The sequence below is a fragment of the Cyclopterus lumpus genome, chromosome 14 (assembly GCF_009769545.1).
Source record: "Cyclopterus lumpus isolate fCycLum1 chromosome 14, fCycLum1.pri, whole genome shotgun sequence".
NCBI lineage: Eukaryota > Metazoa > Chordata > Actinopteri > Perciformes > Cyclopteridae > Cyclopterus > Cyclopterus lumpus.
In genome coordinates this window covers 13956345-13969882 of record NC_046979.1, presented here as the reverse complement: position 1 = coordinate 13969882, position 13538 = coordinate 13956345, and the positions used below count along the sequence as shown (strand labels likewise).

The window sequence follows — 13538 nt, the reverse complement described above, 5'->3', positions numbered from 1 at the left end:
GGCCACTCTACTAATGGTGTATGCATTTAAAAGTATATATTATATTGCCTTTAAAAGTTGTATAATCTCATTCTAAGGTCTCGTAAAATAACTAGGCAGTAACGTCTGGGTCTGAGAATTGAAGCCTATCCGGGAGTGCCTTAAACCTTCTAAAGTCCAGCAGGGGGGCGAATCCTCTGGGGGCAACTTAGACCATAAAGCAGGTTATCCTTCTGGGCGTGGATACCTTGTGATTCAGTCTTGGAGTTGTCTGTGTTTTCATCTTAGGACTTTCACAGCGTGTTTCTAGTTCATGAAAGTTAATTGTAAAAATGTTTGTCACCTAAAAACAAGTGTTATTCAGAGTTTTGTTGTACTTAGCTCCGCCCTCTCGAGTCACTTCTAGTTGCAAAAAGCCAAGATGGCGACGGACAGAATGGCTCACTTGAAAGGCTTCCAAACAAAAGTCCACAAACCAATGTGTGATGTCACAGCGAATACACTCACTTCTTATGCAAAATGAAATTGTCTATGAAAATAACCCTGGTGATGAGGATGTTAAGTTAAAATGATTGGAGCTTATCAGAGAGGCGCGGTTGAAGGAAGTACGCTATCAACCTGCATTATAGGAGTTTTAGAGGCCAAACACTTTGATTTATTACTTGTAATTAGCTATATCACATTGTATTGACTGTGAACGTAAAGCATCGCCTACACTGTCGTGATTGTGCAGTAGCTTCGGTGTACACTGGGCAGTGATGCCAAACACAGACACAGGAATTTACTGTCATACATCAGTGCATTTTAATTGTAAAGGGCCACCTGCGGTATGCGAGAAGTTGTGAACCGACTTGCGGAGTCATTAAACCACAGTATGTGGCGCTCTGTGAGAATCTCAATAATTGTTTTTGTAATCACAAGTTACGAAAGAAGCAGTGCCAAGAGGATCGCTGCCGACTCCACATGCAGAGCTGTAAACTGTGGTGTTAAAATGTAGAAATATTTCATTCCAATTCTCTACTACCAATGCCAACCATAATATGTTTAAAATATATTGTATTCCAATACTTTAAAATGAATTCCCAGAGCAGGAAAAAAAATAGAATGTTTCCAAATATGAGCCAAGAGATTACAGAGTGTGCTGTGCGACTCCACCTGCAGAGGCTGCAGACGAAGCAGTGTGGGTGGTATGTCCTCCCCAGTGCAGATACCACCTCCCCAGTGATATACTGGTCACAGCTGTCACACTGGGTCCCGTAGAGCCGCTGGTAGTCCTCTGTGCAGATGTACTCGCCAGAGTGGTGGAAGAAACCCGAGTGCACCAGATCACAGCCACAAACTGGACGAACGGGGAGAAAAAACAAAAGTCAGCTCACATCATTCCTTAGAAATACAGAGAAAACAGCACAGTATGTAGTCACTGTCTGGCAGCATTAACTAATCATTTGCTGATCCATTATTTTTAGCTATATGTGTAGCTATTGTTAAGTTGTTAACCATTTGGACTTATCCATAAATTTTTGAACCTTCGTACCACGGACCCTTCACCCATAATGCTTTCTGCAACCGTCTTACATGTGTCACTCATCAGGAATGTATTATATACAGTCATTGACAGGGAATCTTAATGCAACAGGTACATTTAACTATTACAGTCTTTTTTTATGCACCCGACAGCCTGGTTTGAGGGTCGTTACAGTGCACATGGCCAGTATTTAGTAAAGCAAGGGGGTGGGGCTGTTAAGAGGGCAATCTGTTGTTCCTTCTGACCTTTAAAGGGTTAGTACTCTAATCTGGTTTTGAGGATTAGACCAGTAACCAGCTAATCTGTTAACTTTTTGACAGTATGTTTGGGTTGTCTCTGCATGTAAGAAATGTGGCACGTGTGCCTAAGTGTAAACCTGGCTTTATAAATATGTACCTGCATGTGTAGAGTGTTTACACACAATACATATGTTGATATGCATCTATGGAGTGGAGTGTGATGGATACATGTCCAGGCCAAGGGACACTGTGTTCACTACATTCACTGACAGCATGATGTATGTCTTTTATTTAGCAAATGTAAAGTCCTTCAGCCAAATGATTGCTTCCTGTGCAGGTGTGCTGGAGGATGAAGTGATCTCTGAAGGAGCTGGTTGGTTAGATTGTTTAAAAAGGAGCTTGACGATGGCTTTCAGTGAGGCAGGGAGCTTACTCGTACTTCCCATTGGTTGTGTTTTAAAGACTTTACAGCGATTCGGGATCCACAACAGATCCTTTCATGCATGTCCCCAAACTGAATTGAATCCCTCATGCTGTCAGCGACATGCTTTCCCCATCCAGCTGTGCACAAGTCAACTTATCTGTCATGTTATAACCTGTACTGCACAAACCCAGTCAGTGGATGTATAGAATGCACCATTATACAACCTGGAAGTACAGTAAGTTAGGCTTTTGAAAGGTAGCCAAAGGCTTAAAATATCTGACAGTGAATTGAATGGCTGGGCTCTAATTAAGCTAATGGCTCTAAACCCAATGGAGTGAATGGATCCGATCTGATCCGAGCCAGTGTGTTAAGTGGTTCAGACGGAGAAAGAGACACGGTGGACAAAGACAAGCAGTCCAGCTGCCGAATGTATATGTCTATTGGAGCCAAACCTGCAGTCATAAAGACAAAACACATGAGAGAGAAAGACTGTCATGAACCCATGTTACATCCATTAAATGCTAACCATAAACAATGCCATTAATGCCAAGAGCATCATAACTGTAAACAGTGCGGGCAGATTGTTTATGTGAATAGCACCTTCAAACAACAAGACAATTCAGAGTGCTTTACAAGAGACATTAAAGGCATTATCGCAGGATAAGAAAGCAACACAAAAAGGCTGATTGCCTGTGGAATTGTCTAAATGTGGCCATTTAAATTCTAAACCAGTGTTTTGGTTTTCTATCGTTTCTTGCCAGAAAAACACTCAACCAGAATGGAACTCCTTCAGACTGCTCACTGTATTTAAACTGTGGCTCAAAGTGTACGGGGATTTTCCAACATGGATGTGATGCCTTTAACATCATCTTCATTATTGTTTTACAAGAGAATGATCTTCTTACATTTGTGTTAGCTTAAAGAGGGAATGATTGTTTTCATAAAAAGGACATCGTTCATACTAGGATATCGTTCTATAGTATTTTTGTTTTCCCCCTCTGTCTCTGATAATTGCATTCTTGTCATGACAAAGCTGCTGTCGCACAACTTTAAAATGCTGGCCTGACCTGTATCAGTCTGCCTGAGACGAAAGCCGGACACAAAATGATGTTCAACAAGGCAAGCTTTTTTTCTTAATATCCACTGGGATTCAAAAGATGGAGCCATGTGGTTTTCAGCCAGCTGTGACAACGTGATATATACAAACCTTCATATAGATTAAAAACCCTCTTTCCCTCTATTTCCCAGAGACACACACTTAGAATGAAGGAAGGATGATAGTCGGGTACCTTTTATCCTTTTTCACTCTGCCGATAGCATTCACACATTCATCCCTGTCTAAATGGAAAGCCATTAAAATGTGGAGGCAAACAGGAAAGAGGGAGCGTTGAGGCTTGGCTGGTCTCCAGAGGGACCTCTGGTATATTTGGATTTTCAGATTACAGGCCATTTTCAAAGAACTGTCACTGGACATTTAGACTAGCTGTGCCTATTGCTATTCATTTTTATTATTCAACTAGGGTGTTTTTAATGTCATAATTTTGACATTGAAGACCACCAAGTAATATTTAAATATAGGTTTGATCTGTCTTGTTTCTATACTTATTTAACTGGTGTTTTTATTAGACGAGTATTATTAATCATGTAGTGAGATGGCTCTAGGGAAGGCAATGCATACCAGTCCACCCCTTTGGTTTGGACTGCAATGTCTCAACTACTGTTGGATGGACTGCAAGACAATCTTGTGCAGACATTCACACAAATGTGCACATTAGCAAAAGGGCAGCATACTGACACGCTAAATAAAGATGGCATACATAATTCTGATCAATATCAGGACATAAGGATTGCCATTGTAAGCGTATTAGCATTTTGTTTCAAGCACAGCTTTGCTGTCAGTGCTCTTTGTTCGACCGGCATTAACCTCCAGTATGTCAGGTCTTTGCTCCTCGTAAAGAAGAGCAATTAGCAAAGCTCAGCAGATTTGATGTAGAGTTTTTTTTTTTCTCTTAGAGACAGAAACTGATTTATCCCAAAATGTCATGGGTTGTTATTTCTAAATATTCCAACATGCACTTGCACAGAGAGGCCCACAATATCTGTATGATGAGCATGAGGTCACAACTCAGAACAAAAGCATCCAACCTCTCAGGAATCACATTACATGTGTACAACAGTGTGTCTGAGCCTAAATCATTTCATTAAGCTTTTCATTTAGCAGATTTAAAATGTAATAATAGAAGCCAGAATTGCCACAAAACAACTATGAGAATGGGCCTGGCTGCATCCATTACCGTCACATGACATTTTCGACTTTCGGGGACAGTCGGGACCAATCTTCCCGTTGCCACTTCAACTTGCTGGCTGAAGCTTAATGTTCAAAAAGGTCAAAGACATGTCAGTCGTCAAGAAAAGAAAAAAAACAAATGACCCCACGTGACCTCATCCTGATGTTTCCTGACCCCACCTGTTGCTCCAAACTCTGGCGGTTTTGTGTTGTAAGTCAGCATTAAGTCCGGCAGTTAAATGAAACAGCAGCTCAGCGACAACAGAGTCCTATTCACAGTAATTAGTCGCTTTCATTAATGCAAAATTGACATCTTGGATTTAAGCAAATTCAACCTTTACTGGTGATTGTTTCTGCTGGACGGTTGAAGCGCCGGCAGAGAGAGTAACATCATTTTTAAGACCGTCTGCAGCCATCAAGACAGTCATCCAGCCTCCACTCTGTCACACTGTCTATATCCATACTTGTATAATTTATCACCACCAGACAGAAATAACGATCAAAAGAGATTTTATGGGAAATTATTTAGGCCATTGAATGAAACGAAAGGAGAGAGAAATGGCTCGTTTGTAAGCCGTCACATTGGGTCAGTACGACGTAAATGACATCATCACTGCTGCAGTTTTCAGTCTGAACAAGTGTTGCAGTCAATGCGGTTAGGGACCCCAAACAAAAGATCAGATTAAAGTCAAAGTAAATGTATGATTTAAACATAATGTTGTGTTAGTATTCAAGAACACAAATACATGATTATGGGCTGCTTTGCATTTGAATTGTTGCTGCAACTGAGCCATTGTTGATGGTATCAGTCCTACTTGTGCTTCTCAAAATGAGTGATGTAAAAGAAGGGGAATCACAGGGAAAGCGCCTGATCTGGAGGGACTTTAAAAAGTGATGGAAACTCTTTATTTATCACCTAAAATTCACAATGATGTCACAAGATATAGAGTCAGAGTATTCAGGGATTAATCCCAAGAAGATGAGGCTTGAAGGGAAAGCAAACAGAAAATACATTCCATTTTCAATAATTAAATAATTGTACTACAAATCAATGAATAAAATTGTGTTTTCAATGCATTGTCCTTTTATTCTTGTGACTATCACCTTCTTCACTCTCTGCTCCATCAGTTTCACTCAGCACTGCCCCTCCCATTCTCCTACATCTGTTAGAAGTGATTTGTAGCCTATTATAATTGAAGTGCTTGGGGCCTGGATGCACATGCATGCAAACAAACACAATTGGCAGAAAGTCAACAGATAATGATTTCTTTGTTTACTGCCAGCGGCGCGTGCACAGGGATTTAGGAATGAAAGAAAGAGGCAACACAAGAACTGATTTAACAAGAAAGAATATAGATGAAGATGGATGCGAAAAAACAAGAACTCCCGGAGGCTTGATACGAGAGTTGTTCTTATACCAATATCAGAAATGCCTCTTTTTAGGCTGGATTGGGTGTCAGCGAGTATGTGATTCAATGCATCTAATATCACGTTATCATTTACAAGCTCATTTACCACCACAGGAACAACAACACGTGTCACTCCCTATCTGATCTCTCAGCCGTGATGAGAAAGAAGTGAGATGGCTCACTCGTTATAGCTACATCCTTCATTAGCTCTTTCATTAGCTCTGGATCGCTTTATTATTATCATTATTATATTAGAAGAATTGTAATTTATTTATAAATGAGTTATTTTTCAGTTATGACTCGATCATAAAATGAAGTTCTCTGACATTCATTCTCTGTATGTTTATGATTTACAAAGGGTGCACCTGAACCAGGCCATGCAACAGAGATAGTATTCATACCCCACTCATACATTTGTTTTTTTACCGCAGGATATCAGTTTGATACTCCGTATCGGCTGATACGCAAGTTCAGTTATCGGTATCAGTATCGGGAAGGAAAGAAGGGTATCGAAACATCTCTATACTTGGTATGCATGTGGACGGTCTCTTCTTTCTGATTTAGCATCCAGATACACAAGAAAACATATACGGGCGTGCACAGAAACACGTGTAGCAGCACACTGAGCCACAGTGCAAGTGCTCACACAAGGACGCACACAAAAGAGTGCCGCACAGCTGAGCTGATACAGCGATAAATGCTTCACAGTTTGTCCTTGAAGTCTCTTCTGGAGAAAGAGCCATCCGCGACTCTGTGTATGGCTGAGCAAACACCAATAAACACTGATAAAACACAGCGCTACGTGGTGTGAAAACTTGTTTAAAACCAAGTGGGTCAGGCCTGCAAGTTTTACTCTGAAGAAAGAATCATGAGTCTGTTTAATATTCTGTTGAGAAGGTGAAGACCCTTCAGCTGTACAATAAATCCAAATAAATGAAGTGTGTGTCCGTTGCACTTCACCTTCAAGGAGGGCTAATTTTCTTCCAGAAAATGATGCTATAAAAGTCTCCGTGGATGGGATGAAATGGTTCGATGCACAGTAAGAATCAGACTATGTGGGATATTTGTCGTTTTCCCCAGGAATGACTGAGTTTGTTCTTCACCAAAAGAGATGCTGTAAGGTCACAGATGAAGAACGTGGGTTCAATTTTACGACGCAGAAGAGGAGAGGGGAGGATTATTTTAGACACGGTCCGAAGACGAGCCAAGGAGAAACGAGAAAGAAAGGCAAGATGAGAGTCAAGGGAGAGATTAGAGGAAGAGGAAACGAGAAGGCATCATATGTGAGGAGAAAGGGAAGCAGACAGCAAAGCAAGGGGATGAGGAGGAGGAGACAGAGGGACCCAGGGGAGGTATCAATGAGGCTATCGATCAGTCCATCCAGTGCACGTCCACCGTCCTGTCACTGGCTTCCCTCATCTATTCGCATCATCAACATGGGATGGATTTTCTTGCTAAAGCTCCTCTGCATGAGTGTAATCAGAATGGGTGGATGGATCAAAGAGGAGGAGGGGGGGGGGGGGGGGGGGGGGGGGTCTAACACAGTCTAACTGAGGAGTGGCCGCTAGAAACAGTACAAATATGTGCCCCAATAAGGATGTTTCTACCATCTTTGCTCTGGTTCTGGTTCTATGTGCTTTTCAGTCGTTACTTTGGAACTTTTCTCTGCCATAATGTTATAAAAGATGGTTTCATTCGCTTTAAAAAAAGGGCAAATTTATGAAAGTGTTTCATATTTTATGAGATTTTATGAGAGCAGAAAGATATTTGTTGCAAAATTGCCTTTTTACTTTAATGAAAGATGTAAAGCTGCTGCAGATGTCAAGGCGGTCGGGAAAGATTATTGTAAGACGATAAAGCTGTGTACTGATTTTGCCACATTTGGTTTATACCATATCATCCTATTATCCTTTTAATATCCAGCTGCAATATTAACACAAAGAGCAGATACTCCTGGCTGGAATATTGTATTCATAAACAATTTCTAAATAGATTTTTTAGAAATATCTGTGTATCTATCTGACCCACATTGCTCGCCCTATAATATCCAGTTTGGTGTCATTTAAATCACCAATCTTATTTAGAAATGTACACATTTCAAAGCCTGGATCAGGATGGTTTAATGCATTTGAGTTAATGTGAAACTTATCCTAATATCCAAAACTACTTACACTGAAATGATGATACATTGGCCCAATATTTGATTGGCAGGTTTTGCCCTGAGGGGACCATGAATATGTGTATCACATTGGATGGCAATCCATCCAATAGTTGTTAGTTTAAGTCTGGACTAAAGTAGTGAAAGAAGTGGCTAAAACCAGCCTGATAGTTGATTCAATAATGCCCACACCAACAAGTACACTTATTAAAATCAGGAGAAGAAAGTGTACGTATCAAGGTTAACGCTGTACTAACCAAACCTGAGGCAATACCATCTACATTAGTCACCATGCTACCCAACAACAGACGATCTTAAATCACACACCGACACACAGGGCTCATCTCTCTCACGCCGCTCATCTGCTTCCATTTCTCATTACTCCCAAATCTCCTCTCCGCTCTCCCCCAAAACATATCTTCAACCCTAAATAGCCACACTAACTGGAGATTACACCATTAACCAAACAAAGACGCATTGTGACTCTCTGACATTCACAGCACCAAACAAAGCCTGCGAGACTAGCCACGGAGAAGGGGAGGAAAGAGGAGGACTAAACAAGACGCCTGTGTACTAAAAGCTGACAACTTGATTCTTGTCCACTTCATCAGCTGATGAAGCCCATTAGCTCAAAGTCATTAAGCTTACTCTGCAAGATTAATTGGTAATAATAAATACTGTAATATCAAAGGGAGAATAAGTCTATTGTGTGTCCTGTCAGAGGGAATACATGCTTCAGTTGAGCAAGCAAACAATCAAATGTGTTATTTTAGCTCAAAAGGTCTTTTTTAAGACTTAAAATAAAAAACCCTCTTGCTTGTTGGTGTTGTGTGGCTGCGAGCATTCAGACGATGTAGCTGGCAGATCAGAGAGAGAAAACAGTGTGTTGGGACTGTGTGGGTCCCGGCCTGTGAAAGGAGGTTAGCTGACTCCAGACCTCTAGCTGACTCCAGACCTCTATTTGTGTGATCCGTCCCACCAGCTCAGTGGTGCAGCTCAAACATGCAAAGATACATAAATACTCAAACAGGGCACACACAAAGACGCACACAAACACACGTATATGCACATCTGGACAAATGCAATGTGTTTTCCAACTCTCACACTCTTTTTGAAGGAGGGGCTCGAAGAAAGGGGAAATAGCAATTGTTTTTTTTCTTTTTTGAGTTTGAATTAAAGGGACAAAATCAACATGTTAAACGGTAAGGTGTATCGATGCTGCAGGGACAGAGCCAGGTGAGATGTTTTCCTCGTCCTCCAGTCTTTATGCTAAGCTTCTCTAGTTTTATTATTTAGTTTACAAACATGAAAGTGGTGTAGCCTACATGTTCTCCTCGAATTCTCGGTAAAAAAAACATACTGATCTTCCTAATATACATAATATATCAAGTGTAAATACCATATGGGCTAGCAGGGATACTCAACGTGCTTTTGTAAGAGGCCAGTTAATACCTTCTGCAGGATTTCAGACCATTCGTCTCCCTGAGCACTATTTTCAATAAACTAGCTCCATTAATCTATTTTGATGCATTTTGTTTAAAGGCACTCAAGCCCACTATTCATATTAAAAGTTTTTTTTAATTTTTTTTTTTATCCCGTTGTAAATCAATTTATTTTCAGTGTGAAAAGAAGAAACGGCTCGGTGACTCACCAGAGCCTTGGGTTTCTGATATTTAGAAATGACATGCACTGATTGCTCCACATTGGTTTTACATCATTGTGCTGCAGTGGCCGCTGGAATATTTAAGCCTCCAATGTTTTAAAGATCAAAGATCCCCACACCTTCGGTTCACTGTAGAGATATCACATGCAACCTTTTGGTGAGAGTGTCATCCGACTACCAAGGCTGACTTTCTGTCATCAACGTCGATCGTGGTGAAGTCATAGCTCAGTTTCTATTTCAGTGAAGCCGTCATTGATTCAATTGTGCTGGTTCCTTCTTGTCTGAGTACTGGCAATTATTAATTACACAAATGGGTGTGGATGGAATCCACACATGGAAACACATAAATCCAAGATAATTAAAAAAAAAATTTAAAAAAAAAGAATGAATAAGAGACGTTTGTGTATAGAATTGAAGTGGATGCAAATGTTCGTGAGGAGGCGTTAATGTGCACTGAATATACAGAAGCGTGTTTGTGTGTGTAGGTGTGTGGCAGCTTCTTACCTTGGCAGGTGAAGCAGAGAACATGGAAGTGCGTGTTTTTGACGCGCACCACCTCCCCACAACACACCTCCCCACAGCGCTCACACACAATGGGTGAATTTCCACGGCTGGAGAGAGGAGAGCTGCTGTTGTTGTTGTTTCCTCCATAAAGGCCCGACTGGTACTGAACTGAGGAAAGGATCAAAAACGTGTCACGTATTGTTATTTTGAAGTCCTTCCTTCTGTCGTCCTTTCAACTGAATTCAAACGTCTTATCAACGTGATGGAGAAAAAGAATGATAAACGTTGTTACGGGAACGTTTGATAGCTAAACACACACTTTAATTCATAATTAATCTGTAAACAGCTGCTCAGGATTGTCTTGAAGATAAAGTAAATAACCCCCAAATCAGATCCTCAAGTTGACTAATTCTCAAACATCAGTAGAGATGTTTGTTTTTTGACACTTATATTTACTGACACACACACACACACACACGCGCTATGGCAAACAATCCCGGTGAATCAATAAGACAAAAACACCCAAATACATACAATATCAAACACAAACATGATCACACCATCGACTGTAGGTTTAAGGTCGACGGAGGACGCTTAGTGGTTGACTTTGTGGCTCCTGTTGCTCTGCCAGAAGATCAGCACGACTTACAGCCGTTCCAGATGAAGGAAGCGGCTTAAGAGACAGGTGGAGACAAACTAACTGAGACCCACTTCAAACTGCTGCTGGCCTGCAGTATCTCATAGTTATCAGGAAATATACAATTATTGATTTGCTATTAGAACTAAGCTTTCCAGATTTGCATTAATGTAGTACACTGTACACTTGTTGTGCTTCCTTATGTCTCCAATCTGTACTATTTGTTTCTTTTACTATGTTCAGTACTTTCTTTCTTTTTTCTCCAATCAGAGAATGCATTGCAACTTGTGACAACATGACAATACAGCTTTGAATATTGAATCTTGAAACATACATGCAGAACATGACACACACACACACACACACACACACACACACACACACACATACACACACACACACACACACACACACACACACACAATTAGAGACAAAAAGGGCACACAGGGCTGTTTTGGGATTTCACCACTTTTATCCTCGCTTATGAAACTGGACAAATCCCTTTTAGAAAAACACACAAACACACACAGGCAGGTTATGGAGAGAAAGAGAGAGAGAGAGAGAGAGAGAGAGAGAGAGAGAGAGAGAGAGAAAGACAAGGACAAGGTAAAATTGGGACAAAAATGTTTCCTAACAAATTTCATTACCAGTTTGTGTTCTTGAGTGTGTGTGTGTGTGTGTGTGTGTGTGTGTGTGTGTGTGTTTGTGTGTGTGTGTGTGCGCGCACCACAAAAGCTGGCATTCGCTGTGTAGCCAGATGGCAGCACAAGGACTGGAACCACAGACATAGAAAGCCACCTATGTGTTTGTGCATGTGCATGTGCGTGTTTAGTGTGTGTGTGTGTGTGTGTGTGTGTTTGTGTCTGTGTGTGAGCGAGAAAGAGAGAGTCTGAAAGTATTCTTTTTTCTGTGTTCGTTGTTATTATTAGTAGGTTTAAATGTTGTATGTTCTAGTTAACTATGTAATTGATGATGGTGACAACATGCTCATAGCCTACGCATGTACTTTATGTGCTTCAATGTGTGTATGTGTGTGTGTGTGTGTGTGTGTGTGTGTTGTGCATTGTCTAAACACACAAGCAGCCAGGTAGAATGTCCTGTGCACACAACCTCTAACCCTCGTCTACGCATTGAATCTGTTGACTCATGATCCCTCACGAAAAAAAATAAATGTAATGTTATTTGCCTACAATTCTGCAGCAAGTGGCATCAAAGTCTACATTGTTTTACAGCAACACATATTTATTCTGACATTTGACCTGGTGGCTAAACAGATTGGATGAAAAACAGTAAGGTATCTCTTAGTATGGATCAAACCACTCTGCTGAAAGGAAATCCTCTTCTTCTCTGTGGGAGATCTTTGGGGTTACATCCCCTCTGCTACGCTGACATGGTCATAATTGCATCAGTGGGGCCCCCAAAGGAGCCCTGTGTAGGTTAAATATCTCCTTTAGGTGAGAGCTCTAAAACTGAGTGGATGCCAGGAGGTGTGAGTACTCGCTTTGTCCGCAGAACCGCTTTTGTTTTTGGAAAAAAAGATTTGGGATTCAGTGGTTTCACATTAATAAAAAACATCCCTATGTGGTTCTATGTTTAGACATTGGGACATATTAATATGTGCCCGCACAGTGTAGACCAAAGATGTGCAGCTTTGTCCTCCTGCTATCCAAGAACAGTGGGCTTCCTGTTTCTTCTCTCCGAAATATCTTACTAGCCTTCGGAGGATCCTCTAGTCTTGTACCTGACTACTATAGATTGCAATGAATACTAAATAAAGAACAATTTTACACATTTATTTAATAAAATGATAGATGAATTGAGTGGGTCCTGTGACAGTGGACATTTCTCCAGTGGAGGAAACCTGGGTTCAGAAGCACAGAAAACCACTTGAAACCATCACCATGATGAAAATACTGATGAATGCTGTCATATATCAATACACAATTCAGCCTTTGTCTCTAACCTTTACTGACAGAGAGGTGGCTAATAACATGATGAAATACATTGTCAATAAGTGAGCCATTGATCAATAACCTCATTGGAGGGCTGTTTATGTCTACTTCAGGTTAAACACTCCCTAGACATTATGTTATTGATTATGCACCAGCAAACATACATACACAGACTCACATGGAAACACACACACAGACAGCCTACACATGTGCACCTCACCAACACACACACACACACACACACACACACACAGCTTACCATTTGTCGGTCCACTCATGATGTGAAGTCTGTATCTGCCCGTTTAATTAAGCCTCCAGCTGAAGGACAAAAGCTCCAGGTATGACCAAGTCCTCCGGTCAACTCTCTGTGTCCCAGTCCGACTCTCTCTCTCTCTCTCTCTCTCTCTCTCTCTCTCTCTCTCTCTCTCTCTCTCTCTCTCTCTCTCTCTGGTGAGGGCTTTCCCTGCTCCTCGGATTACACAGCCAGGTGGTCAGACCTCTCCGCCCTGCGTAACGGCAGCCGGTTGAGGAGTTAAATCGAAACTGACTGCACCTTCCTCCTCTTCCTCGCGCCTTCAGCCTCAGCCTCTCCCACCCGACAAACCCCAGCTGTCCTCTGGACCGGCGCAGAGGCGTCCATCCCTCCTTGAAAGCCAGTGCGCTCCCGCAGACGCACGCACGCACGTCCGCCCGCGCGCTCCGGTGTGAAAGGCTGAAATGCTGGGCGGTGAGTTTGTGAGGGTTTCCACAGACCCGGGGCC

General features: G+C 41.5%; 1 protein-coding gene across 1 annotated transcript in view; it reads right to left on the bottom strand.

The window, feature by feature from the left end:
- Positions 1–13151, bottom strand: part of LOC117742668 (actin-binding LIM protein 3-like) — a 37874-nt gene extending 24723 nt beyond the window's left edge. Inside the window, exons 1-3 of the mRNA XM_034550235.1 lie at positions 13037–13151; positions 10189–10356; positions 1135–1318 (exon numbers count right to left, since the gene is read on the bottom strand). Of these exons, the coding sequence (XP_034406126.1) occupies positions 1135–1318; positions 10189–10356; positions 13037–13055 (371 nt within the window). The 5' untranslated portion in view covers positions 13056–13151. The remainder of the gene's footprint in view (positions 1–1134; positions 1319–10188; positions 10357–13036) is intronic.
- Between the last annotated feature and the right edge of the window lie 387 nt (positions 13152–13538).